Source organism: Callithrix jacchus, chromosome X (assembly GCF_049354715.1).
Source record: "Callithrix jacchus isolate 240 chromosome X, calJac240_pri, whole genome shotgun sequence".
In the NCBI taxonomy this organism is placed as follows: domain Eukaryota; kingdom Metazoa; phylum Chordata; class Mammalia; order Primates; family Cebidae; genus Callithrix; species Callithrix jacchus.
The window spans coordinates 62,585,831-62,612,049 of record NC_133524.1 but is presented as its reverse complement, the minus strand read 5'-3'; the positions used below and the strand labels follow the sequence as shown (position 1 = coordinate 62,612,049).

General features: G+C 47.5%; 2 protein-coding genes across 17 annotated transcripts in view; one reads left to right on the top strand and one right to left on the bottom strand.

Annotated features, from left to right (window-relative positions):
• Positions 1-26,219, top strand: part of LAS1L (LAS1 like ribosome biogenesis factor) — a 56,427-nt gene that overhangs the window by 8,437 nt on the left and 21,771 nt on the right. For 2 of the 15 annotated variants that reach the window (XM_035288972.3, XM_078362814.1), the window contains 9 exons: positions 1,926-2,011; positions 2,354-2,404; positions 2,708-2,914; positions 3,247-3,394; positions 6,147-6,262; positions 7,979-8,075; positions 8,507-8,979; positions 11,926-12,076; positions 13,857-14,153. In XM_035288972.3, coding sequence (XP_035144863.3) covers positions 1,926-2,011; positions 2,354-2,404; positions 2,708-2,914; positions 3,247-3,394; positions 6,147-6,262; positions 7,979-8,075; positions 8,507-8,979; positions 11,926-12,076; positions 13,857-13,962 — 1,435 coding nt within the window. In that variant the 3' untranslated portion in view covers positions 13,963-14,153. Of the gene's footprint in view, positions 1-1,925; positions 2,012-2,353; positions 2,405-2,707; positions 2,915-3,246; positions 3,395-4,460; positions 4,609-4,640; positions 5,641-6,146; positions 6,263-7,067; positions 7,091-7,978; positions 8,076-8,506; positions 8,980-11,925; positions 12,077-13,856; positions 14,154-26,219 lie in introns of those variants that run through there. The other 13 variants (XM_078362819.1, XM_078362813.1, XR_013531514.1 and 10 more) reach the window with 12 other exon arrangements.
• The window catches only part of ZC3H12B (zinc finger CCCH-type containing 12B), a 583,808-nt gene continuing 576,351 nt past the window's right edge, over positions 18,763-26,219 (bottom strand). For both annotated transcript variants that reach the window (XM_078362809.1, XM_078362810.1), the window contains one exon: positions 18,763-24,759. In XM_078362809.1, the coding sequence (XP_078218935.1) occupies positions 23,339-24,759 (1,421 nt within the window). In that variant the 3' untranslated portion in view covers positions 18,763-23,338. The remainder of the gene's footprint in view (positions 24,760-26,219) is intronic.

Sequence of the window (26,219 nt, the reverse complement as noted above, 5' to 3'; positions counted from 1 at the left end):
AACTCCTGGCCTCAGGTGATCTGCCTGCCTTGGGCTCCCAGAGTGCTGAGAATACAGGCGTGAGCTACCATGCTTGGCCTGATGTTTTCTTTTCATCTGCCATTGGGAAGGTATTTGCATCCCTTGGATAGTCATGGTTATGGGAACAGAGGCGGGACCTTCTCAGAGTCTGGCTCCTAGAGACTAAGTTCTTACTCTCTCAAGTATGGTTGTGGCCTTTTTTCCAAAACAAAGTGCTCAGCTCAGTCCAGAGTGGGCACATAGTATGTCTGCCCATTCTTCTTTTCTCCACAGCTCTTGAGGGCTTTCTAACTAAAAAGGGCTTTGGGAGACTTTCCACTAAGAACCTATGGAGGCAGTGGTAAACCTCAGCTAGAGAGAAGCTGGAGAGTGTAGGTAGGTGGTAGGTGGCAGAGTAAGCCTGGGTGGCAACCTGCAGTGTAGGCTGTGATTGCCTCTGGAGTCTTCTTTTCATGTCCGGGATACTAGTTCCAAAAGTATTTTATCAGTGTTTGCCTAGCCTAGGTTTCTTGGCTCCACCCTTCAGCAAAGGGGTGGGTGGTGGCTTCATTAGCAGCTGGAAAAACTATGCCCCTAACATAGTAGTGTTTGCCTGGTAATGCTGGAGGGAGGGATCTAAGTATGTCAACTTTACAGGCATTAGGACACCTTGGGAGCTCTTTTTTCTGCATCTAGGCTTGGTCAGCTAGGAGAATGTCTGTGTCTGTTTAGTGTTGCTATAAAGAAATGCCCGAGGCTGGTTGATTTATGAAGAAAAGAGGTTTGTTTGACTCATGCTTCTGTATCTTGTACGAGAAGCATGATGCCAGCATGTACTTCTGGTGAGAGCTTCAGGCTGCTGCTTCCGCTCATGGCAGAAGGCAAAGGGGAGCCCACGTGTGCAGTGATCAAATGGCAAGGTGGAAGGGGAGATGTCAGGCTCTTTTTAACAACCAGGTTTTGCAGAATCTGATAGAACAAGAACCTGATACTGTGGGAACAGCACCAAGTCATTCATGAGGGATCTGACCCAATGACCCAAACCCCTTCTACAGGCACCATGGTCAACATTGGGGATCAAATTTCAACATGAGATTTGGAGTGGATAAACATCCAAACTGTAGCAGAGAGCCTCTTGGGAAGCCACTGATTCTGGAGGAATCACTTGCTGTTGCTGGTGTAGGTTTGAGCTAGTAACCCATTTATGCTGGAGGTTGCACATTGTTTTGTGTGTGAAAGATCACACTTTGGTAAAGACCTTAAGCAATAGGATAACTCTCACAGTCTTAGCATTCCAATAATGGAACACTAGGCATAAATGGGCTAATAGATAGGAATGAGAGATTACCCCTATAGCCTACTCCTGCAACATCTCTTACTTTGTTCTAGGTTTTTAAATCCACTAGTAATAAGGTATATGGACCATATTTGGTCTAGCAGTTGGGTCCCCAAGGTTTCTGCTTCTAGGATCTAAAAGAAGGTAGCCAAGGAGGAGAGATGGGGTAGGGTACTGGAGAATCATCAAGAGAAACAGACTGCAAGAACTGAGTCTAAAAGTCCTTGACCTCATGATCCCAGGCATTGAATTCCTTCCTCTGTGGATGTGAAACTTTTTTCTATTTGTGTGTTGAAGTGTATTTGGACACTACTTCCCTCATTATGGGATATAGATCGGCATTAGTGCTTGGTAAACACTTGTTCAAAACCCACTGATCCCAGCCTGTAGCCAGCCCCTGCCCAAGGAGGCTGAAGCCTAAGATCCAGTTGTCAACTCCCTTCCTCACCGCTCCTACCCACCCACCACCTTTCTCCCTATGCTGCTTTGGCTCCTTGAGCCAGATGCATTAGCTACTTTGGGGGTGGGTAGAGGAGTAGGAGGTCTTCTGCCAGCATTACTCTGCTAAGCTAGTGTTCTCTTGTTCCAGGGAGGCTGTGCTGGATGCTTTTCTGGACGATGGCTTCCTTGTCCCCACATTTGAACAGTTGGCAGCTTTGCAGATAGAGTATGAAGGTAGGGTTCTGGGGGCTCACTGCAGCCTTAGGGTTCTGTTTTCTGGGTGTGAACACCTGGGGTGGGCTGGGGGCCCTGGACTGGGGTGTGAAGGCTGTTTCTCTATGGCCTCTGGAAGCCCCTCACCCTACCTGGCTGAGCAGAACAGGTAGCCCCACTGGCAGTTGTGGGGCTGTCCTTAAGTGGTCTGGAATGGGAAGGGGTGGGATGGGGTGGGGTGGGGGAGTCTTAATCACATTGTTGTGCCATGTTCCTTGTGATTTAGCTGCTAGCTAGAGAGCTAGAACAGCAGAATTGGAGGGGCCTTGTGAGGTCATCTAGTCTAACATCCTCATGTTACAGATGGTCAGACTGAGGTCCAGAGAGGGGAAGGTACTGACCCAAAGTCACACAGTGAGTTATTGACAAAGCTGAAGCTAGAACCAGAGCTCTGTTTTGTTTATACTTTATTTTGAGTCAGTTGTTGGTTGCCAGATACTAACTGGTTTCTCTCTCCCTGCTGTTCTACTCTCCTCTTTTCTTTGTTCTGCGGTGGCAACTCTGTTGTCGGTGGGGGGCTTGGCTCATGCGCGCGCACACATTCTCTTGCTCTCACTCTCACTTCCTTTCTCTTGCTGTCTCTTGCTCTCTCTTTCGTGCTCTCTTGCTCTCTCCCTCCTATTGCCCCCCCCCAAATGGGTGTCCCTTACAAACCAGAAAACGTGGACTTGAATGACGTCATGGTGCCAAAGCCGTTCTCTCAGTTCTGGCAGCCCCTGCTCAGGGGCCTGCACTCCCAGAACTTCACGCAGGCCCTGTTGGAGAGGATGCTCTCTGAACTGCCAGCTTTGGGGATCAGCGGGATCCGACCTACCTACATCCTCAGATGGACCGTTGAACTGATCGTGGCCAACACCAAGACTGGTGAGGGAGACTAGCCCTAGCTGTAGGGCCTAAGGCAGCCCAGGCAGGAGCCGCTGCCACTGTCCTCAGCTCTGCTAAGAAGCACCAGGCAAACACCTCCTGTGTTAAAGGTTTAGCTTTGCCCAAGAGGGTCCTGCAGCAGCAGTGGACAAATCTCCCTTTTCCTTTTCTTCTCAGAGCCAACTAAACTGGGCTGAATGCTTTGAGCAGTTGGGAGGTATAGGTGGGGAGTCTGGGGGGATGGGGAGGGACAGAGCCAAACTTTCTGAGGTGAAATATTGGGTGGGGGGGCTCACTGCTTCCTTCTCCTTAGGTCCTCTTTTCTCTCTCAGGACGGAATGCTCGCCGATTTTCTGCAGGCCAGTGGGAAGCAAGAAGGGGCTGGAGGCTGTTCACCTTCTCTGCCTCCCTTGACTGGCCCCGGATGGTTGAGTCCTGCTTGGGCTCACCTTGCTGGGCCAGCCCCCAACTCCTTCGGCTGTAAGTCTCTTGAATTCCATCCGGTAAGAGGGTGAGGCTTTGAAAGCCTCAGGGCCACACAACCCTAGAATGACTGAGTTGGAAGGGCCCTTTGGGGACAATCTAGCCCAGTCTCACTCCCACTGACAGATGGGAGCACTGAGTCCAGAGAGGGGAGGGGTAGGGTTTTCTTCCCTAAGATCATACAGCTTAAGACCTGACTAAACTGAGTCCAGTGTGGGAATGGATAAGACAATCCCCCTAGAGTGCTTAGCACAGTGGCCTGCACAGAGTAAGTGCACAATAAATGGTAGCTGCTGTTTATTATTGAACCCAGGTCTTCTGACTCCATGCCCAGTGCCGTTTCCTCTATTATCTTTCCAAAGTATACCTCTGATAGTTGCTTAGCAACCTTCAGTTGCTCCCTATTGCCTTCCTGTTAAGTCTAGGCTTCTTAGCCTGACATTCAAAGATCTTTCTGATTCTGGCCCAACTTACCATGGTAGCCATACCTCCTGTGAGTCTCCTTTACCCCATCCACCCTGGGTTCTGTGGTCAAACTGAATATTGCTCTGGTAAATACCTGTGGTTGTCTCCCTTTCCTTTCCTCCGTCATTTTCTGACCCTGAGCCACTTCCTTCATAATCATGGAAGCCTTTAGCACCTGATTCCCTTCTTGCTTTCTGAAGCAATATCTATTTCATTTGAATGACTCATCTGACACTCTGCAGCTCCTCAACTCCAGTGACTTTCATTCTCCACTACACTCAGCAATTCATTTCCATCATTCGGAGCTGTTCCACCTCTGAAAGCTGACATCCCAGCATCCCACTCGATGACCACCACTTCTCGTCCTTCTAGTTCTCACCTTTACATCCCATGACATCTGCTCTTTGCCTGCATCCAGATCTCCATCCCTCCATTTCCTGCATCCCTTGACCTTGCTTCCCCTCTATCCTGTCTGTGGTTGCTCAGTTCAGCCACTCATCATCAGCACGTTCAGCTCTGCCCATCCTTTGGCCATATCTGACTTGCAAACCCCTGAGCTGGAATTGATCCTCCCCATTCTGCTTCCCCTGCTCCTCAGCCCGGGTAGCTGAGCTCTGCTGGAGAAAACCACATAGCCCTGCGGATTGCTGCCACTGCAGAGGTAGGATTTTTAATCTCGGGCGAGGCCTCAGTTCTGCTTGTCTGAACTTGTACTTGTTTTCTGACCACTTTCTCTCCCATTTCCTTACTATTCTAAACCCTTACCGCTCACCTCAAGCCCCACCCCTTCTCCCATTTCACCCTAGCTTCCTCGAGCACATGGAGGCATCCGGCAGGGCCCCCTCGACCTGAGGTCCAGCCCTCGTGAACTGATCTGCGGCTGCACTCAACCTCGCGAGTCTCAGGATGAGGTGGCCTAGCCCCACCTCAAAGCCTGCTCCTCCACCTGTGCTCTGGAGCCACCTCTGCCAGCATCGCTGGGGCCTCACCCCAGCCTCTACCTTGCTCTGCTGGCTCTTGCTCTTCAACCTAGGAACGTGCCTGAGCTTTTTTCATCTTAAAACAAAACAACAACAATAGCAGCAACACAAGCAAAATCTCCTTTGACCCTGCATCCCTCTGTTGGGTTATCATCAGCTTGTCATTCCCTCCCTTCCCATCAAAACATCTCAGAACAGTAGTCTACACACAGCATTCTCCATTTCCTCACTACCCTCTTACTCCTCAACCTGCTGCAATTTGGCATTTACCCCCCGAGTTGCTTTGACCTCCTAATTACCAAATCAGTGGACCCTTGTCAGTCTCTGTGCCTGCTGCATTGATGCTGTTTACCACCCCCTCCTTGACAAATGCCTGTGCTTATTACTAGTTCCTGTAAAGTGCTGAGGCCCAAATCTCTGTCTAGCCCTGGCCCTTCCCCCAAGATTTAGCCTCCTGTACTCAACTGCACGTCAGACATCTCCCCTTGGATGGCCCACAGGCGCCTTACTGTGACCAAAAGAGAATTGGTCATCTTAGTCTTCATCTCAACTCTAAAGTGATCTTCCTCCTCTGTTCCCTATCTCACTTGGTGGCAGCACCATCTCCCCTGTCCTGTTAACTCTCGAATACTTCCAAATCTGAGGTTTTGTGTTGCCGTGTCTACTTCCCCTAGTGTCTCCTTCCCTCTATCAGACTAAGCTTTACAAGGGCAAGGACTCTGCATCAGCTGTCTGTGCCCCAGCACACCACACAAGTCTAGGCACCGAACAGGCCTCAGTAAATGTCATTGAATTGAACCGTGCTCTGCTCTCTCATTCCCAGCAGTGCTGTCCTTGGTGGGAGCTGACCCAGTGCCTGGGGGAATGAATGAAGTGGGAGTCTGGATGCCAAGACTCTCTTAGTCCCTGATCCCCCTATTGAGTCCAAAAGTCTTTCTTTAACCCTGATGGCATTTGGGACACAGAGGTATTTGTAAGATTTACAAAGTGGCTTTGTAGACGAAGTCAGTCAAGGCAAGACTTCCAGGAGATGGGACTGAACAGCCACATTGCCAGATGTGTGTGCTCTAGACTAGAAGTGACCTGGATGGGTGGGAAATTGGGAGGAGAACCAAAAGGGCCTAGAGGAGTCATAAAGAGTTTCAGAGAGGAGGCATTTGAACAATTCAAGCAGGAGAAAGAATAAAGGGAGTTTCAAAGTCCAGAAGGAACATGGCATGTGTATGTAATGGGAGGGAGGGAGTGACAAGAGCAGCATGGAGAGGTTTGGATAGGTGGCCTTCAAGGTACTTTCCAATCCTAAGTGCCTGCAGAGTGGAAGCTGCTGGTCTCGGAGAAGTCTGGACCACAGAGATCTTCTCCCAACCCAAGCATACCAGAGGGATGCGACACATGCCAGCAGTAACAGCGGCTCACTTGGGTACGATTCCTTGTGCTCAGATCCTGCCTTTCCCAGATAAGCAGTGAATCTAGTCCTAATCACCCCATTACACAGAGCGGGAAATAGAGGGGTTTGCCCAGGTATTATGCTGCAAGTCAGAGCTGGGGCCAGAATCCAGATAGCCTCTCCTTAGACCCATGCTCTTCTGTAATACTCCACTAGATTGTATTATTGCAGAAAGCATCTTTTAAACACAGAACTTGGCTGTTGTTTTCCCCAGAGAAAAAATAAAAGAAACTATTGGAAATTAAGTGTCAGGCATGGTGCTGTGTTTTTTTGTAGAGGTTAATTTCATTTACTTTGACACAGCAGTCTTGGGAGGTGGAAGTATTATATAGTATACCCTATTTGACAGATGAGACATTGAGGCTCTAAGGAGTGATGGGACTTACCTAACACATTTGTTGATGGTGGGACAGGGATCTTGGCCCAGGTGGTGTGAGCCCAAAGTCCACCTTCATTCCATCAGCCTGAACCTGTGACTTTATCAGCCCTGAGCTATGACCAGGCATACCTGAGGAAGGGGGTGTATTTTAAGATTCGCATCACCCCTGCATCTTAGTGGTCAGACTAGAGAGCTCGAGATAGCAGTGGGTAATCATAACCACGGCTGATAAGGCATTTTGCCACTATCAAGTGCCTGGAGATATTTATTAATCATACTAATGGACCACCATGAGAGGACAAAGTTTCTCTCTGGCTTTTCCTCTGATGGAGTTGGAAGCTTTTCAAGCTCTTTCCCCAGCCTGTCAATATCAATTTAATTTGAGCCACTATCCTCTAGGAATATGAAATTGGGTCCGTAGACAGGATCTCCCAGTCAAGTCATCAGCCCCCCAGCCCTGCCCCCACCGACCAGTGACTATGCATATGTGACCAGTCTGCATGTGCCCAGAGAGAAAACAGCCTGCTGAGCATATGGCCCATCTGTGAACCATCCGCATCCATCCGTGCCTGGGTGCCTGTTAGGTGCCCAGTTTTATGTGAGGCTCTGCGAGGGGTGCTCACCCTCTTCTCCCCTCGAGCTCCCCTTCCCAGCAGCTCTGTATCTGTTGGTGGTTTTGCTGTTAGCGCCGTCTTTTGTGTGCACAGTGTCATCATCTTTAACTCTGCCTGACCCCTGCCATCAGTCACCAAGCCCTGCTCTCTGTCTGTCTGTGTGTCCTTCACAGCTCCACTCCCTCCCATCTCCACTGCCAGTGCCCTAGGTCAGCCCTTCCTGACTCTGGCCTGAACTGTCAGAGCAGGCTCCTCCCTGGTCTCCCTGCCTCCAGGCTGCCTGTCCAGGCCAGCTCCCACATGGCCAGCCTCCACATGGTCACCATGGTGATCTTCAGAAACGTAGCCTTCACGTGTACTCAGAATTGGCAGGAGACCCCTCACACACACACCAGTGCACACAATTACCTTCCCAGCCCTCTCTTCCTCCCACGGCTCCTCAGCACAGGCTCTGACCTCTAGCTGGGCTGCTCTCACTGCACGCAGCAGCACCGTGTGCTTGCTCTTGTCTCTGGGCTTCCTGGGCCCTACCTCCTGCACGATGCCCTCCCTTGGTCTTTCCTGCCCTCCTCATGCTCTCTGTCTCCCTCAGCCCCGCAGTGCCTACAGTAGGTTTGCAGTGCTCATCTGGCCTCCCTCCCACATCCTGCTTTGTCTTGTCAGCTGCTGCTTTTTTTTTCTTTTCCTCCATTCCAGGCTGGGCTGTAGCTGCTCCCATAAAAGGATCACACTTTGTGTTCCACGCAGAAGGAGCCCAGAACACTTCCAGGCATATCCTTGGAGCTCAAGACAGGTTGTTCAGCTAGGCCAGAGAAGAGAGGGATCTGCTCATTTCCAGCCCTGCAGGCCTGTTGGCTGTTTCGTGTATTTATGTAGCTTTTAAGTGCAGACTAATAGCTATCATTTATTGCATGCCCACTATGTGCCAGGCACTGTGCCAGGCATTCTATGTGAGCTTTCTTATTTACTTCTCCCAACAATCCTATACATTAGGTATCATTATTGTCCTCATTTTACCTGAGAATGGAAGTGAGGCACAGAGATGAACCACAGAGCTTGTTCGGGGTCCATGGTCCTGTTGTTTCTATGTTCTGTCTGCTCTACTGCACTGCCTTTCAGAGGCAGGTCTGGAAGTTCAGAGACCAAGTTTAAACCCTGGAGTGTTGGGGTATGAAGTGACTTGAGATTTTGAATCTTTCCTACCCCATCCCTCCCTTTGCTCAGCATCTTCAAAGCCATGGGGCAGGGCCTGCCAGAGGAGGAGCAGGAGAAGCTGCTGCGCATCTGTTCCATTTATACCCAGAGTGGAGAAAACAGCCTGGTGCAGGAGGGCCCTGAGGCCTCCCCCATTGGGAAATCTCCATATACACTAGACAGCCTGTGTTGGACAGCCAGCTCCAGCTTCGGGTCTGAAGGAAAGGGCCAGCAGCAGGAGGAGCAGGGCAGTGTTAATGATGTCAAGGAAGAAGAAAAGGAGGAGAAAGAGGTCTTGCCAGACCAGGTAGAGGAGAAGAAAGAAAATGATGACCAGGAAGAAAAAGAGGATGAAGATGACGATGAAGACAACGATGAAGAAGAAGAGAGAATGGAGGTGGGGCCTTTCTCCACAGGGCAAGAGTCCCCCACTGCCGAGAATGCTAGGCTTCTGGCCCAGAAAAGGGGAGCTTTGCAGGGCTCTGCGTGGCAGGTTAGCTCAGGTAAGAACTACTTTGTCCCCACACGAACTTTTTTTTCTCTATGGCTGGCTCTTGAGGCTTCATTCTACCCTAGGAAGAGATGAAAAGTAGCAGGCGATAGCCAATGTGAGGCAAGCCTGGAAGGCAGCCTGGTGTATAGATGACAGCTGGCTTCTTCCCCCTCTTAGGATGGAGCCTGTGAGTGCCAGGGACCACTGTCAGGCTGCTGGCTACCTCATATAAAGAGCACATTCTGAGAGGATGAGATAGGAGTGAGCCCTGGGCAGTAACATAGAGGCAGAAGATAGCAAGTAGGGAGTGTGTATATGGTTCTGCACATGTTTTTCATGTGCAGTGAGAGTGCTTTCTGTGTATGTGTGTGTGTGCCTGGAGGCTGGCTGGTGGTGAGATAAGATTTTGCTGTGTATATTAGAAAGATGGAGACTACGGCGTTAAGTCAGAGAAATAGGAAGTGAGATCACAAGAGAGAATAAGGAGTGCTGTGGTTTTTAGGTGAGCATACAAATTAGCGAAACCAAAGCCAAGAGGCTGCCGCAGGGAGGGTTAGTGATAGGGATCTGCTCTTCATTTTGAGTTACTTGCTTAGGTTAATGAGCAGGAACCTCCAAGGCCTTAGATCCAGAATGAATGACAGAACAGTGTGGTGTATGTGTGCTGAAGCCTGGGGAGGGAGGGAGAACAGCTGGGCCTGTGTGATGTGGGGTGGGCAGTGGCAGAGAGTGAGAGGAGAGGCAGTAAATGAGATTATGGCGAAAGAAACTATGGCCTTTGTTTGCCCTCGTATGGAAGGGGTGGAAGGGCTGGAGCATAAAGTCTGTCTCTCTCTGTGTGTGTATGTGCATGTGCCTGTAGCTAGCTGCTGGTCAAACCATGGCCCAGTGACAAATAACTTAGGACAAGGAGGGCTGTGTTGGGACACCTTTGCAAATATTGAAAGGGTGGGGCATTGACATCAGCAGAGTGTGTGTGTGTGTGTTTGTGTGTGTGTGTGTGTAGGAAAAAGGGAAAAGTAGGGGCAGTTAAAGTAGAAGTCATGGCCAAGTAGGCTGTCATGCAGCTTTGTGAAGAGGAGGCAGAGTGGCTGAGATCCAAGAGGGCTAAGGTATTTGTGTAAGAGAAGTGATAGCATTGAGGTTGGCGTCTATGGAGGGGTAGTGGGAACAAGCATTGAGATATAGCCATTCAGAGGTGGCCTGTATGTTTGCTCTGTCACTGGGAACATGTACAAAGGTATCAGGCTAAAGAGGCAGGGTCAGTGATATAGACAGCATTGGGGATGTTAGTGATGACAGGGATGATCAGGTCAGCAACAGAGCCTATGTAGGTAGTGGCCCATGTGCACAAAGGTTTCTCTGTATCATGGAGTAATGCAGGACATTACGACAGGCACAACTTTCAGTTAGAGAGCCAGGGGAGGTGGATGGGCAAGTAGAACAGTCCTTCCTGAGGAACTCTGAGTTACATAAAAAGTTGGTCCAAGGTTGACACGTTACAGAATGCCAGGGGCATTATCTTTGAGTACCAGGAAGATGCAGAAGACCAGAAACAGAATCTTTGTGGAATGCACTAGTGAAAGCTTCATTTGAAAACGCTGAATGCGGCCGGGCGCAGTGGCTCAAGCCTGTAATCCCAGCACTTTGGGAGGCCGAGGCGGGTGGATCACAAGGTCAGGATATCGAGACCATCCTGGTCAACATGGTGAAACCCCGTCTCTACTAAAAATACAAAAAATTACCTGGGCATGGTAGCACGTGCCTGTAATCCCAGCTACTCAGGAGGCTGAGGCAGGAGAATTGTCTGAACCCAGGAGGCAGAGGTTGCGGTGAGCCAAGATCGCGCCATTGCACGCTAGCCTGGGTAACAAGAGCGAAACTCCATCTCAAAAAAAAAAAAAAAGAAAAAGAAAACGCTGAATGTATTTGTGGAAGGATGGGGAGGGAGATTTAATATAATAATGTGTGGTAGGTGTCTCAGTGATAGGAAAGGGGTGAAGGGGGATGCCCAGCCTCCCCATCCTAAAGGGGAGCATCTGTATGTGGGGGGGATGTGAGTTGTGAATGTAGAAAGTCTAGAACGTTGAGTCTTTTCCTCTCCTTTGCCATTGCTTCTTCTGTGTGTACCCATGTGTGGGGAGGTAGGGTCAGGAAGATTCCTGGTTGTATGCCAGTGAATGAGAGGTGTGGGAGGGAGGGAGTGAATGGGAGGGACAGTCACTGAGTGAAGGGCATATATATGTGTGCTTCTGTATACATACTTGGGTGGCTGTGAGGGGTAGGATGTGTAGTGAGACAGCCCTTCACTAGAAAACGGGTATACCTTTTGCATCTTGGGACAAGAACTGCAGGGGGTCGGGGAACATTATCTCGGAGTCCACCGAGATGGGCATGGTGGGGTGTGTGTATCTCTGCATTAAGAAAATACGTGGTATTCAAACAGGCAATGGAGTATGTGTGTAGATGTGTAGGAAATCTAGGGCATTCAGATACTTTGAGTTATTTGTGGGTTTAGCGGAGGGTGCTGTGGGAATTCAGGGACATCCAGACCCTCCATGATGTGTGTGTGTGTGTGCATGTACGTGTACAGGCAGGGAAATAGGGGTGAGGATGAGAAGTTGAAGAGTGATACGACCAGGTCTGAAGATATTGTTTGTGTCTGTGTGGGAACATGCCTGGGGAAGTAGGAAAAGAGCAAAGAGGAACAAAAATGTCTGTAGTTGTATACTATATATAAACACACAGGGCAAGAAGGACCATAAAGAATGTGTGTTGAAGCACTCTGGTGGAGAAGGACTCATGAGAAATGATACCAAGAGCAGTGAAGCTGGAGATCCTTAGAGAGCCCACCCGTGCTAAGTGGGGTGGGTGGATAGACAGGGTGAGCAGGCCTGTGCATCAGTTGGAGAACCAGCTCATCAGCCCAGTCTTGCCACTTCCCTTTGCTCCACAGAAGACGTACGATGGGACACATTTCCCCTAGGCCGAATGCCAGGTCAGACCGAGGACCCAGCAGAGCTCATGCTGGAGAATTATGACACCATGTATCTTTTGGACCAGCCTGTGCTAGAGCAGCGGCTGGAACCCTCAACATACAAGACTGAGTGAGTGCCCATGGCAACAGGATTTCTCACCCCCTTTTCTCTGCCACCTGTGAGAGGGTGGGGGAGGTGGCTGGCCACCAGCTCTCCCTGTCCCTAGTGTGGGGAGCCAGTGAAGTAGCCACACACAGCTGGCTTGGCATCCTTCTCAGATTCCATTCAGTTTGTGCTTGTGGATGGACGTGTGTGTGTGTATGTATGCGTGCACATACACGTGCACTCATTTTGGAGGAGGAGAGTCCATAGCTTTCAGCCGATTCTCTTAACTGGTCTACCACTTCTAAAAGGTCAAGAATAGATGCTGTCATCCAGCTTTTTCATGTTACTGAGGAGAAAACTGAGTCCCAGAAAAGGGAAGGGATTTGTCCAAAGGTGCACAGAGTAATCAGTAGGCCTCCCCGCATTGTCCAGGCCCCTTGGTAGCAAGGCCTGTATAGGGCTCTGTGCTCTCCCTCAAAACTCACCTCTGGATCACAGGTGTGGGAGCCCTTGGGTCACCAGGGAGCCAGGAATCAAGCAGCCCTTGCTGAGTGGCTATGCTGGTAACAAAGGAGCCCATCCAGAGGGCCTGTACATTCCAGAATGCTGGGCCATTCTGACTATGAGACTCCTTGTGAGTGCCAGAGAAGAACCCCTACAGGCCCCTGAAACTAAGTCTTTCCCTTTGCTGCCTGCCCACTCCCAGGGAGATGAGCCCCTCTTAGATCCCAGGGGCCCCAGAAACAGGCCAGATCAGAGGCAATGCCATGGATTCTGTCCAAGGCCATGGCCAGCAGGCCTCTTGGAGAGAAGAGGCAGCAGCTGGGGAAACCAGATCTGTAGTTGGGAATGGGATTCTCATGTCTGAGAGAGAGGTCCCCTTTCCCCTCCTTCCCAACCAACCTGGCCCTGGGTAAGGGTGGCTCATTGAGGACCAGGAAGGAAGCAGATTCAGCCCACCTCCCATACCCTCTATAGTATGGAGGTTTCCTCTGCTGGGGAGGGGCATGCCCACCCCGACTCCTTGTCTCAGCTCCACCCCTGACTTGGCTATGTGGCCGTGGGCAAATCCATTCCCATCTCTGGGCCTCAGTTGACTTGTCTGTAAGATTGTGGGTAATGGGAGGTGGTGGGACAAGATCATCTGTAAGAGTTTTTTTTTAGCTGCAGTAGTGTAACCATGGATCTGCCTGAGGGAAGAATGATGGCGTTGCTCTCAGCTGTCACTCTCACCCAGCTGCAAGGACCTTGACCTGCAGGAAGCAGGGGAAGCAAGAGTGTTATTAGCAGGGCCAGGGAGAAGGAGGGCAGAGCCACCCTCCCTAAAGCAATCTTGCAATCATGGGCCTAGGCTTATAGCTCAGTCCTGGCCTTGGGACCCTTAACTAGCTATTGGGTGTGGGAGGAATCCAGCGTGGAGTTTCCTGGCCCCCAAGCTCTAGGGCTTTGAAAGGAGGCCCTGTTAAGGCAGCTACTTTCACTGTCTTGGGAGTGGGGTGGTGTGGGGCCCCTCCCCTCCCTCAACCCAAACAGCTTTGCTTTCATCTAGTTTATGTACTAGGGCTCTGCATAAAGCTTTGTTTGAAAAGTTCCTTGCCTCCTTCCCTCCCTTCCTCAGCTGAGGAGAGGGCCAAACCACCCCTGGGGCCCTCATGAAGTTGCTTCTCGGATTTGCTCCAGTCTCTTTGTAAGGTCAGGCAGGAGAGTGGGCCCGTCCCACAGACACACACATGTCAAGCACTCTTGGCTCCTCCAGAGCCTAAAGTTGCCTCCTTCCCTGACTGACCTCCCACTCTCTCCTCAGCACCTTGGGAAGTGGCAACTGCGGCAACAGCAGCAGCAACTTCGAGGGCCTTCTCTGGAGCCAGGGGCAGTTGCATGGGCTCAAAAGTGGCCTGCAGCTCTTCTGATGGCCATCCCTGGTGCAAGTGTTCATCCAGCCCTGCCAGGGCAACAGCCCACCCCCTAGTACAACTGATGCTCCCTGAGACAACCTGGGAGACAGCCTGGATCAGCCACATCAACTCAGTTGTCCACCATAGGGGAATTTTGAATGTCTTCTGTTTTTGTTTGTTTGAAAAATAATAAACAGGCAACTGTAGTTTCGGTGTTTGTGAGATGAAGGGGGTGGGTGCTGGGACTGGCCAGTATAGTTTTCCCTTTACTGTGGAGGCTCCAGACAAGGCTTTGAGCAGGAGCTAGGTCCTGAGGCCCTTTGGGCCTCTGGCTCTGATTGCTTCCATAACCAGGCTCCACCCATATCTTATTCCTTACTCCTCAGACCATTTCTGTTCTCAGCTGTAGTATGAGGCCAGCTCACTTGGAAGCATCGGGCCCCAGAGGCATTACTGGCTACAGAGCCTAGCGAGTGGCCAGGTGGTGTGCTTAGAGCCTCCTCCTTGACAGCGGGAAAAGCCAGGCCTTCTTGCTGCTACCCAGTAGGCTTCCTGCTGTTCTCCACAGCTTCCCTCACTATGCACTAAACAGCAGTTGAAAGCAGAGAGAAGCTTTTCTTTGTCACTTCTGTACTCTTTGGCCTAGAAAAGATAAGAGTGGGTTTCCTTGTGGTGTGCATTAGAGCCACAGAAATATCTTGGGGACTGATCCAGAGCCCCTTCTCCATGATCATCAGTCCTCTCAGAAACTCACCTCACCTTAGAGTGCCTACCTCATGTCAGCCCTGAGCTACCAAGAGATAGGGATGGATAAACCATGCTTTCATTCCTTAGAGCCTTCAGCCTGGTGAGGAAGGACAAAGTCACCAAATGATAACCTGATGCCTCTGCTAAGGTGCCTTAAGGTATTTCTGTAAATGGCTGCACCAGGAAATGATGGAGAGAGCTTATGCTAAGAAAATGCTAGAGGAATTTGGTAAAAATGCTTTGCCAGAGCCCAGTCAAGAGTTTTAACTTGGATTAGGACCCCCTAGAGTGTCTACAGCACTTGAAAGGATACACTAAGTATCACTGTGGGTATGTGTATAATCATTTTTCTAGGGGGCTGGTCCACAGCTTTTATCAAGTTGTCAAAGTGATCCATTAACCCAACAGCCCAGCAGTGTTAAAGATCTTTCCTGTATATGATCCAAGCATTAGGCATGCGCAAAGCAGTCTTGTGCACTGGTTAATGCAATATCAGTTTCCTTCCAACTCTTCCCTCTCCCCTCACAATGACAAACGCTAGAAGTCTGTTGGCATCTTGGAATGTCAGAGCTGGAAGAGTCCGCAAAGAACATCTAGGCCACATCTAGTGAAGGGACTTGCAAATGTGTACTCTGGAAGGTACTCTAGTGCCTGCTCTGTAGGGGGAATAGGTGCCATAAGCTCTGGGTTCCCTCCATCACTTCATCAGATTCTTATGTATTGGAATCACATATGATTTCTTTTGAAAGATTTTTTTTTTTTTTTTGAGACAGCCTCATTCTGTCACCCAGGCTGGAGTGCAATGGTGCGATCTCAGCTCATTGCAACCTCTGCCTCCCGGGTTCAAGCAATTCTCCTGCCTCAGCCTCCCAAGCATCTGGGATTACAGGCACCCACCACCACACCTGGCTAATTTTTTTATAGTTTTAGTAGAGATGGGGTTTTGCCATGTTGGCCAGGCTGGTCTCAAATTCCTGACCTCAGGAGATCCAACCGCCTCGCCCTCCCAAAGTGCTGGGATTTCAGATCACTGCACCCGGCCAGGAAGATGGGTTTTGCTGCTAAATAAATAAATAAATAAATAAGGTCTGGAAGTCACAGATCTAGTCTAACCCCATCATTGTATGCATTCAGACAGTGAGGCAGAAAAAAAAAGGGATTTGCCCAAGGCCACAGAGCAAGTTAATGGGTTGGTATAGATCAATGTTTTCTAGCAACATCAACATCACCTGGGTACTCAGAACTGCAAATTAATGGATCCCACTCCTGACCTGAATCAGAAGAGAGTGGACAGCAATCTATGGTTTAGCAAGCCCTTAAAGTGACTGATGCACACTGAAGTTTCAGATGCACTGACTGGTATACAGGAAAAAGCTCACCAAAGACCTGGGTTCCAGGCAAGCTCCACCACTTAAGGGGAGCAACTTTGGGCAAATCATGCCACAGTTTTTTTCACCTACAGGGAGATAATATTTGCCTCATATGCTTTAGAGGATCAAAACAGACAATGGATGGGAAAGTGTTGTCTAAAACATATCATACTTTGTATGTGTGAATGGTGTGGGTTCATGCCAGGGTTGGTAAGCATTGAAGTCAGGACTCAGGTCTCTGTATAAAAACCCATTGTCATGCTCTCCCCTGGCCCTCAAAGACTGATACAAAGATGAGAAGCAGACTACATGAGCTCATTTCTAGTCTGGGTCCTTCTGGAACCTAGGATTTCTGAGGCCATGTTGAAGGGCTTCAGATGGCAGGAGTTGGTGGGTGGGGAGTGGAGCTGTCAGGAAACAACCTTACTTGGCCTAGTGCCCATGGACCTTTTCTTTTTGATTAGAGATCAGAGACTGATTAGAAAGTCTGAACTGCACACCATTTCCATTTTTTTTTTTTTTGACAAGGTCTTGCTCTGTTTTACAGGCTTGAGTACAGTGGCACTGTCATGGGCCACTGCAGCCTCTAATTCCTAAGCTCAAGCGATCCTCCCATCTCAGCCTCCTGAGTAGCTGGGATGACAGGTGCGTACCACCATACCTGGTTAATTTTTTAATTTTTTGTGGAGATGGGGGTCTTCCTATGTTGCTCAGGCTGGTCTCAAATTCCTGGCCTCAAGCGATTTTCCCACCTCAGCCTCCAAAGTTCTGGGATTATAGGTGTGAGCCACTGTGCCCAGCCTGAAATGCACACATTTAACTAGGAAACAGGGATAGGGGTCAAGGAAAGGGAGCATAGATTATATTATTATTCAACAAGAGTAATTCAGAGATTCCCCTCTGATAGATAATTCATCAGTGGCAAAGAGTATGATTCCTGCACCCAAGGAACTCCCTGTTTTGTGATAGAGACTGTGTGCCAAAGTGAGTGACAAGGGCTAAGAGGTATTGCTCAATATTCATGCTAGGCCCACTGTGGGGAGGGACTAACAATGGCTTGACCTGGAGGTTGGACAGCTTGATAGAGGAGGTAACATTAGCACTGGATCTTCAAAGGCAAAGCTACTAGTCAGAACAAGAAGTAGAGGGAAGGCAAAGTCTGGAGAGGTTGAGAAAGCGTGGCTAGGGGCACCAGTGCAGGGTACAGGATAGATAATTAGAACACGGTGATGTGAAGGACTTGGTAATCCATGAGGCCAGAGGGGAGGTGGAGAGGAATATGACCAGACTATTTTCCATCTGAGATTAGGGCAGAAGCACTGGATGTTTGTTGATTCTTCCTTCTTGGAATTCTAGTTGTTCTTGCCACTCTCTCCTTACCCTCATGCTGTCACTGCCCTCCAAGGAAGTGTTAATGTCTTAGTTTATTCTCTGAGTGTGCTTCATTCCCCCACTAGAGTGCAAGTTCTCCAAGATGGACTGTTCCTCTTCTGTCTGCCTAGCTTAGTATAGGCCAGACCCCTATTTGGTACTCCGTAGCAATCTGATACATGTATGTCCAAGGAATGTGACAGGAAGAGTAAGAGACAGAAGAGGAAGCAGGTGAGGAGAGATGAGCATTTTTAGTCCCATAGAGGATGTTAACAAAAAAAGATTCTGAGATTCACAAATAGTCTCTTCCAAAGGCTCGCAAGCTGGGCTTTGCTGCAGCCATGATGGCCACCTCTACCTTTAGAATGAGACTGGCCTGGAATGCGGTGGAGGGTGGGTAGGTGGCTTCAGAGAGGGAAGAACCAACTCCACTATAATAAAGGGCTTACCAGCCTGGGAGTCATGAGGTCTGGGCTTCCAGTCCTGCATTTGCCCCTAATTCTGTTTGGCCTTGGTCAAAACTCTTCAGCAGTCTTGGAGCCTCAGTTCACTATCCCCTGACGTGGTTGATGCAGCTGAGCACCCTCTGAGTGTGAATCGTAGGATGCTAGGCTCCTTTTGGCTCTGATATTCTGGCTGAGTCAGCAGATGATGTCTCTGTGGCCCTGAGGCTATTCAGGGGAGAAACTATAGGCTGTGCACAAAAATTAAGTCTGGGCCCTGGGCCCCCCACCTGGTTCTGACTGGTGGTTGAGCCCTGCCCTGCAGGGAACACCAGTTTGATTAGCACTAGGAACCATTAGTCTTCAAAAATTTGAGGACATACGCTTACTGGGTTAAAATTCAGATGGACACATTTGGGGAGATCCCTGCCTTTATCATTTATCTCAAAATATAAGTCGCAAGGATATACATTTAATACTTAGGAGCATACTGCTGGAATATATGTATGTATGTTTGATATGGCCTTTGTTGTTGGTGTTTTTTGTTTTGTTTTTTTGTTTTTTTTTTGAGACAGAGTCACTCTTGCCCAGGCTGGAGTGCAGTGTCATGATCTCAGCTCACTGTAATCTCCAGCTCCCAGGTTCAGGTGATTCTCCTGCCTCAGCCTCCTGAGTAGCTGGGATTACAGGCGCGTGCCACCGCGCCCAGCTAATTTTTTTATTTTTAGTAGAGACAAGGTTTTGCCATGTTAGCCAGGCTGGTCTCGAACTCCTGACCTCAGGTGATCCATCTGCCTTGGCCTCCCAAAGTGTTGGAATTACAGGTGTGAACCACCATGCCTGGCCCATTGTTGTTGGTGTTCTTAAAGAAACAGAGCCATGAGTAGTTAGACAAATAGTTTATACAGTAAATAACTGTGGTTACAGTTCATTGTTGTCAGTGATACAGCATTTTCCATCACAACTGTAGGTGAAACAAATTAAAACCTCATGAAGTAGTCATAGCACATTCATGCTAGTGAGAGCATATACAAAGCAATGCACGTGCATTATAGGGGCAGACAAAACTGGGCGAAGGGCTATATTTTCACTCACCTCTTGTTAACTTTGTGTATTTTGTCATTGAGACTTACATTATGTTTGGGTCAAACAAAAAACCCAAAGAGATTTTATAAAAGTTTACAACCATTAAACAGTATTGTTTAATCCCACAATGGATAAAGCAAACTACTATAGCTCAACAATACACAAACCAGGACTAAAAATAGTCAATCTATGTATATAGCTAGCTACCATACAATAGATATTGAATATACTGAGTCTTTACAAAGGCATTGACTATTTTAGACATGCAGGTTCCAGAAATACACTTATTTCCAATGAGAAGTAACTGTAGTGCCATTTCAGTTGAAGACTGTGCACTCCTCAGTGTCAGACCTGAGGATAAGCAAACTAGGGAAAGGCAGAAAAGGGTTAGGAGAGAGACCTGAGCGGGCTCTTTGGACAGCTCAGCATTACTTTCTCTGTGCAGATCCAGACCTGATTCACAAAGTAGAACAAAGTGTATTGAAATTTTGGGCCCTCAAAAGGCATTCGTACAAAGTCCCACACGTACAGCACAGATAGAATGGTAACTGAGTGCCTCTCAAAATGAACTCTTCTATATTCGAAGAAAACTCAGGGCCAAAGGTTAATGGAAATAAATCAGTGTTTGAATTACTGTATAAAGATAATTTATTCCAAAGTAGAAAAAGTGAATTTTAGAGAAGTGAAGTATTCTGGAATCTAGCAGGGGGTGGACAGAGAGAGAGAGAGAGAGAGAGAAAAAAAATCATGCTATCTATTTTATTACTTAGAAGAAAAATTTTGTAGACCATTTCCATAAGTCATCTGTCATTCTCCCTTCCATACCTGGCACCTTAAGAGACAGTGCAATGGCTCGATATTACCTTTGAAAAGGCTTCTTTTCCTTTGAGTTGTCTTACAGAAAGGGTGCCCTGGATTGACCATGCCACTCCGGGGTCACACTTCTCCTTTAGATCAAAATGAAAACAACAACAAAATCACAAAAAGAAGAAAAAAATTCAGAAAAGCTACAAAGTTGAAGGCCTCAACAGGAACAGACTTTCTATGAGGTCAGAAAATCAGTGAAATAATTAAAATTACAAAGCATCTCTTGCAAAATATACTGCTTGTTGAAAACCACACAAAACACTTTGTAGTAACCCCTGCTGAGTTCTTAGAAGTAAGTATTCTGAAAGACACATGCTTAGCCCCATGAAGGAAGCTTGATTTTATTATCAAGGCATCCGAGGGGGTCCCAATGCTTCCTTATTCTTTGCTGTTTTATAATTACAGACAAAATCGAAAGTCAAGAAGTGTGTAGACCTCAATATAAAGAAAATCTTTCTCTAATAACTAAGAACCATGCTGTATTTATGTATTCAATTATATAGCTCCATTTATAGATTCTTGCAGATGATTCACTAACACTGACACTTTTTACACAAAATCCCTTTGCAAGGACATATTAAATTTAATAGGCTAAAGAGAACTTACACAATATAATGCTTGAAATTGTACACATGATAGCTGTGCACTGGTAATAAAGAGGCCTTGAAAAATTGTCTTTGTCTATAAATTACTACTGACCTTTAGAAATAAAAGCTCCCTCACAACCCCTGAGCTACTTCCCTGTGACACACAGTGCCACAAACATCATGGTGAAAATTCAGTGCCAAACCTAGCTTAAGGTGAGTTTTGTACATTTGTTTCTATACAATCAGGAAAAAAAGAGATACAATTTGTATCAACAAAAGGTCATTTCTGGTTATTTGAGGCATTGCTCCTAGCCGCTTTTGGTTCATACCAAAAAGAAGAATGAGAGGAGAATGACATTGTTTTTAGTAAATCAGATATACATACGCTGCCTTAAAAAATATTTCCTATATTGGGAGGAGCTTACAAATTTTTTGAGTACTAAATATGAACATGTTCAAGATGATTGCAGGTGACAAGATTAATCTTGTGCTTCCCTATAAATTGTACAGCTAGTGGATACTGTGGTGCCATGGATGATTTTGGTAGGAAGATGAACTAACTGGCACACATAGGCAGTAGCATCATCTGAGATTGTCAAATACCCTGATTTAGACACGGGGCCGATTTAGAAAGTCCAAGAAGTTGAACGTATGAAATGGTGTTTGTGTGAAATAGCAAGCACTGCAGTGGCAACTGTCACTCTATGGACCTACCTGATAGAAAATACTTGTACATTTTTCAATATGCTGGGGTATATGAAGATCAGAGGATAGGAGATAGAATATAAAGCTCTGGTTAACTGAAGTGAAACATTGGTTAAGATGCAGTATTGATCAACTTGGACAAAGACAGAAAGCCAGAAAGCAGCATGCAAGCCATTATCAAACCACCAGAAACAACCCTGACTACAGCCTCACATTCAGAGTGTTTCACAGTAAGAAACATTTATAGGCAGTGTCATACCTTCTCATGAAGAAACAAAAGGCCAAGGCCCGGCCTTCTCAACTTTCATGAAAAAACGATCATAGAAGTTTTATGATCAGCTCAGGAAATAGTGAGCTGGTCATGGTTCGAAATATTGAAATATACAATGGATTCAAAAAGGGAATTCCTTTGTGCAGCTTAAAAAACAAACAAACACCTCTTCTAGAGGCATTTAGCTACAAAGTTTTCCACCCTGAGCAAGGTACAAGTTGCGCAAATGGTGTTGCCTAAACCAAAAGTCCTGCCTTCTAATAACTAACAATTATTTAACAGCAAATGCACTCTCTTTGCGTGGACTTAAAGTGCATAACTGAGCCAGCTACTAGCAAAGATGCAGTATCCCCTTTTGGAAACTGCCTTTTTCCATCTAGCAAATTCCCTGGGTTTGTTTCCTAAAGAAATTCTGTTCCACCAATGATTTTTGACCTTATTACCCAAAGGGTGGACAGCAAGGGAAAGTGGATTACATGGCTATGCACTGTCCTCCATTACATCTCATCCTGGGATGTTGAATACTGCATAGGTCGGAAGTCCAAAGAGCATCCAATAATCCCTCCTTGAGTGAAACTTTTTTATTCACCATTTAATGCCACATGGGTTTGGCCGTCTCTCCTGGGATAAGGGAAGTGGACTGTGTTGGTAAGTCCCCTGGTCCTTGTCAAACTCTTCTGAGCTTGTGTGAGCTTAACCATCAGTTCCTCGGCAAAAGAGTGCAACCTGATCCCTAATTTGCTAAGGTGAAGAGACTTGGAAGCTAAGAACTGTTAATAAATGTTGGCAAGTAAAATGTGCGAAGGAAATAGAGCTGCTTTGCTCTGGTGCCTAAGAAAGCAATGTTCAAATATTGCCATATAATTTCACTCTCAAAACTAGTTGAAACTATGAAATGTGACTTAAAATCATCAAGTCAGATTAGTGACCTATACAGCTATAGACTAAGGACTGCGTAGAGCCTACCCTCTCATTATCACTATATGAAAGGTTATACAGAGATACGTACACATCTCAAACCAAATATATACATTCATACATGCAATATAATTGCTAATAATAGGTTTAAAATATAGTTCTAGAAGCTTCAATGTGACCCTATAGCTTGGTTAAGAAAAACTGAATGATCCATGCAATAAAGTATGCATTTACTTTTAAATAGCTTTAAATATTTCTATTAGAAAAAACCTAAAAGGTTAATTCAACATATGATCTGATCCTAATGCTTTTGCTCTCTAAATTGGATATATCATCCATACTTTGTAATATAGAATATGTCACTGAAAACTCTGGTAGGCTGGGCGTGGTGGCTCACACCTATAATCCCAGCACTTTAGGAGGCTGAGGTGGCGGATCACTTGAGACCAGGAGTTTGAGAACAACCTGGCCAATATGGTGAATCTCCGTCTCTACTAAAAATACAAAAATTAGCCGGGCATGGTGGTGCACCCCTGTAATCCCAGCTACCCGGGAGGCTGAAGCCCTAGAATCGCTTGAACCCTGGAGGCGGAGGTTGCAGTGAGCAGAGATCACACCACTGCACTCCAACCTATGTAACAGAGTGAGACTGTCTCAAAAAAAAAAAAAATCCTCTGGGGTTTCTTGCGTCTAGACCTCTCCCCCTGGGTTTTGTCCTCCATTACCTGCATGGTGCAGTGCAACAGGGCATGGGACTTGGAATTAGAGGACTTGGGTGTGTGTCTTGACTTGGTCATTTGCTAGCAGTGTGACCCTGGCTAGCCACTTAATTTCACTGAGCTTCAGCTTCCTTCTCTATAAAAGAGGATGTTATTAAGACCTACCTCACAGGGTTGTTATGCGCTCAAATGATGTAAACACTCTAACTTGTAAAGCGCAACACAAATTATTAGTTACTATAATCGTATTTGTGTATTATTAGTATTAATATTCATATTTGTGTAAAGAAATAAGTACTATGTCATATCAACGTGCAGCCCTAAGCTTAGCAACAATCAAGGCTGCCAGTTGTTGGGCATCTGCTGTGTGGGGATTCTTCTCCATCACTGCAAGGACGATGTTAGAAGGGAAAATATTGCAGAGGTTCTTGTAGGTCTGATACTGGTGCTCTGGAATCATATGCTCCCTGGAATCATTGCACATTCCAACCCAAGGATTCCTCCAAAGCTGCTCCATCTTTTCAGGCACGCTCCGTACCATGACTGGCTCATAACATGGTTGCATGAGGTTGTTACTCAAGGGATAGGAGTGGTAGCCATAGGAGTCAGTTGCACAGGGCAGTGGGTCCCAGCTGGCATGCTGTTCCCGGCACAGGGGAGGTCGTCTTTGCCTCACAGGGTTGCTCTCATAGAGGCGGGAGTCAGAAATGCTATCCATCCGAGTCATCACCAGGGCACGGCCTGGCTGGGGTGCTGCCCCAGGATGGATATTGGGAGGCATGGGGTAGTCTGCAGGACAGCTGGAACGTGCTCCAGTTGCTGGGTGCTGGGCATGCAGAGCTAAGTGGGGGACTGACTGTTTGTGAGGTCCTTGCTTAGAATCCTCTGGGCCATAGCTCTGCACTCGTGTTAAGGCTTCATGGTAACCATGAGGAAAAGGCTGAAGTCGGTTCTGGGATGCTGAGCGGTGCAGCTTCAAATTGCCTTCAGGATGGGTATCAGCTACAGCCAAATACACGTTGTTGTAAGAGGAATAGTTGTCATTCCTGGTATGGCTCACACGGCTGTCAGGACAGAGGTTAGGATTCCGGGCATACACCCCCCGGTCTGCTTCAGCCATGTAATATTCTCGATTATGCATGCTGTTGATGTTCAGTTTGGAGAAGTCGCCTAACATTGAATAGTAGCCATGGTCCCCCATGGATTCAAATTTTGGATATTGCTCAGCATAGCTAATAGGGGTCCCATGGCTGTTGGTAACCAGGATGGGAGGATACTGCATGCTGGCCATATGCTCCAAAGAGGCCTTCTGGTGGGGGAAATGGGAAGATCCTGGCACTGGGCTGCTGGCCGAACGGGTGTTGAGTGCACCCACTGCATGGCTTTTAGGGGGTGGGATTGTGGGGACACTTAGGGCAGTCACAAGAGAGGGGACAGAACTAGCCTCAGGCTTACGGGCAATAGACAGCCATTCCTCAGGCTCCACAGCCACAGACCGGATGCTGGGATCTGATTGGCGCTTGGGGGCCACACGTTTGACCTCTGAGGTTATCTCACCTTTGGCACTAGACATCCCTGTGCCACACTTGGCCAGGGTGCCTTCACTCATAGTTTTCACTGTGGACAGTTTGGCACTGATGCGGAGCTCATCAGCCACCGAACGCTGGGGTTGGTTGGCCCGCTCCGGATGGTAGTATTTGCACTTGTGGCCGTAGGTGCATTTTTTGCCTGAAAAATAATGCCTTGGGGTAAGACTCTCTCTCAGTGATGTAACCCTCCATGCCAGAAACTGTTGTAACAATCTGGTCACTCAGGTTAGGGTTTTACTGTTTGGGGTAAAGGCAGAAAATTAGCTGTCCACAAAGATGAGAGACAGACAACACCAAGGAGGCATCACACACTGTGAGGGAAGAGAGAAAGTGGAAAGCTATGGAGAAAATTGCAGCATAAAAGCTAAGAGCTGGCTGGATGCCGTGGCTCATGTATGTAGTCCTAGCAATTTGGAGGCTGAGGTGGGTGGATCACTTCAGCCCAGGAGTTCGAGACCAGCTTGGGCAACATGGTGAAACCCCATCTGTAAAGAAAAATGCAAACAAAATTAGCTGGGCACGGTGGTGCACGTCTGTAGTTTCAGCTACTCAGGAGGCTGAGGTGGGAGAATCTCTTGAGCCTGGTAGGTCAAGGCTGCAGTGAGCCATGATCATGCCACTGCCCTCCAGCACAGGTGATAGAGCAAGACCCTGCCTTAAAAAAAAAAAAAAAAAGCTAAAGCTGAGCAGTTGAGAAGCTTTAATTTTTCGATAACACACAACTTTGCCTAGGCATAATCTGCATGCTGAAGCAGCACAGAGTAACTGAAAGCAGCATAATGCAGTGCAAAGAGCACAGGTTTGGAGTCCAGTCAGATCTGAATTTCAATTCCAACTATGTCCCTTATTAGCTGTGTGATCTTGGTAAGTGACTATATTTTGTGAGCCTCATTTTCCTCTTCTGTAAACAAGGCTGATCATCATGCCTATATTATAGGGTTATTGTATAGATTAAATGAGATAACGAACATGAAAGTACTCTGTGACTTAAATGTTGAGGACAAAAACCAAAACACCCTACAAAACAAATGATCATCCAAAAAGGACAGACGTCCAAAGTAACCTCAGATCAAGCAGCCCATGTCGCACAAACCTTGTGCCAGAGGGACTTGGGTAAGAGCATGAAAACACTAGAAAACTATATTTATTTAAAAAAACAAAACAAAACAAAAAAACTTGGGCTGGGTGCAGTGGCTCATGCCTGTAATCTCAGCATTTTCAGAGGCCGAGGCAGGTGGATCACTTGAGGTCAGGAGTTTGAGACCAGCTTGGCCAACATGGTGAAATGCTGCCTCTACTAAAAATACAAAAATCAGCTAGGCGTGGCATCACGCACCTGTAGTCCTAGCTACTGGGGAAGCTGAGGCAGGAGAATCGCTTGAACCCAGGAGGCAGAGGTTGAAGTGAGCCAAGACTGTGCCACTGCACTGCAGCCTAGGTGACAGAGCGAGACTTTGCTTAAAACAAACAACAGACAAAAATTGGAAGGGGCAGATCTAAAGAAAAGATCAGTATCAATTGACAGAGGGTCCAGTCACCTGCCTGAGACACATGTTCATCTTTGGGCCAAACTCAGTTTGGTATTGCCCTTTCTGCTTC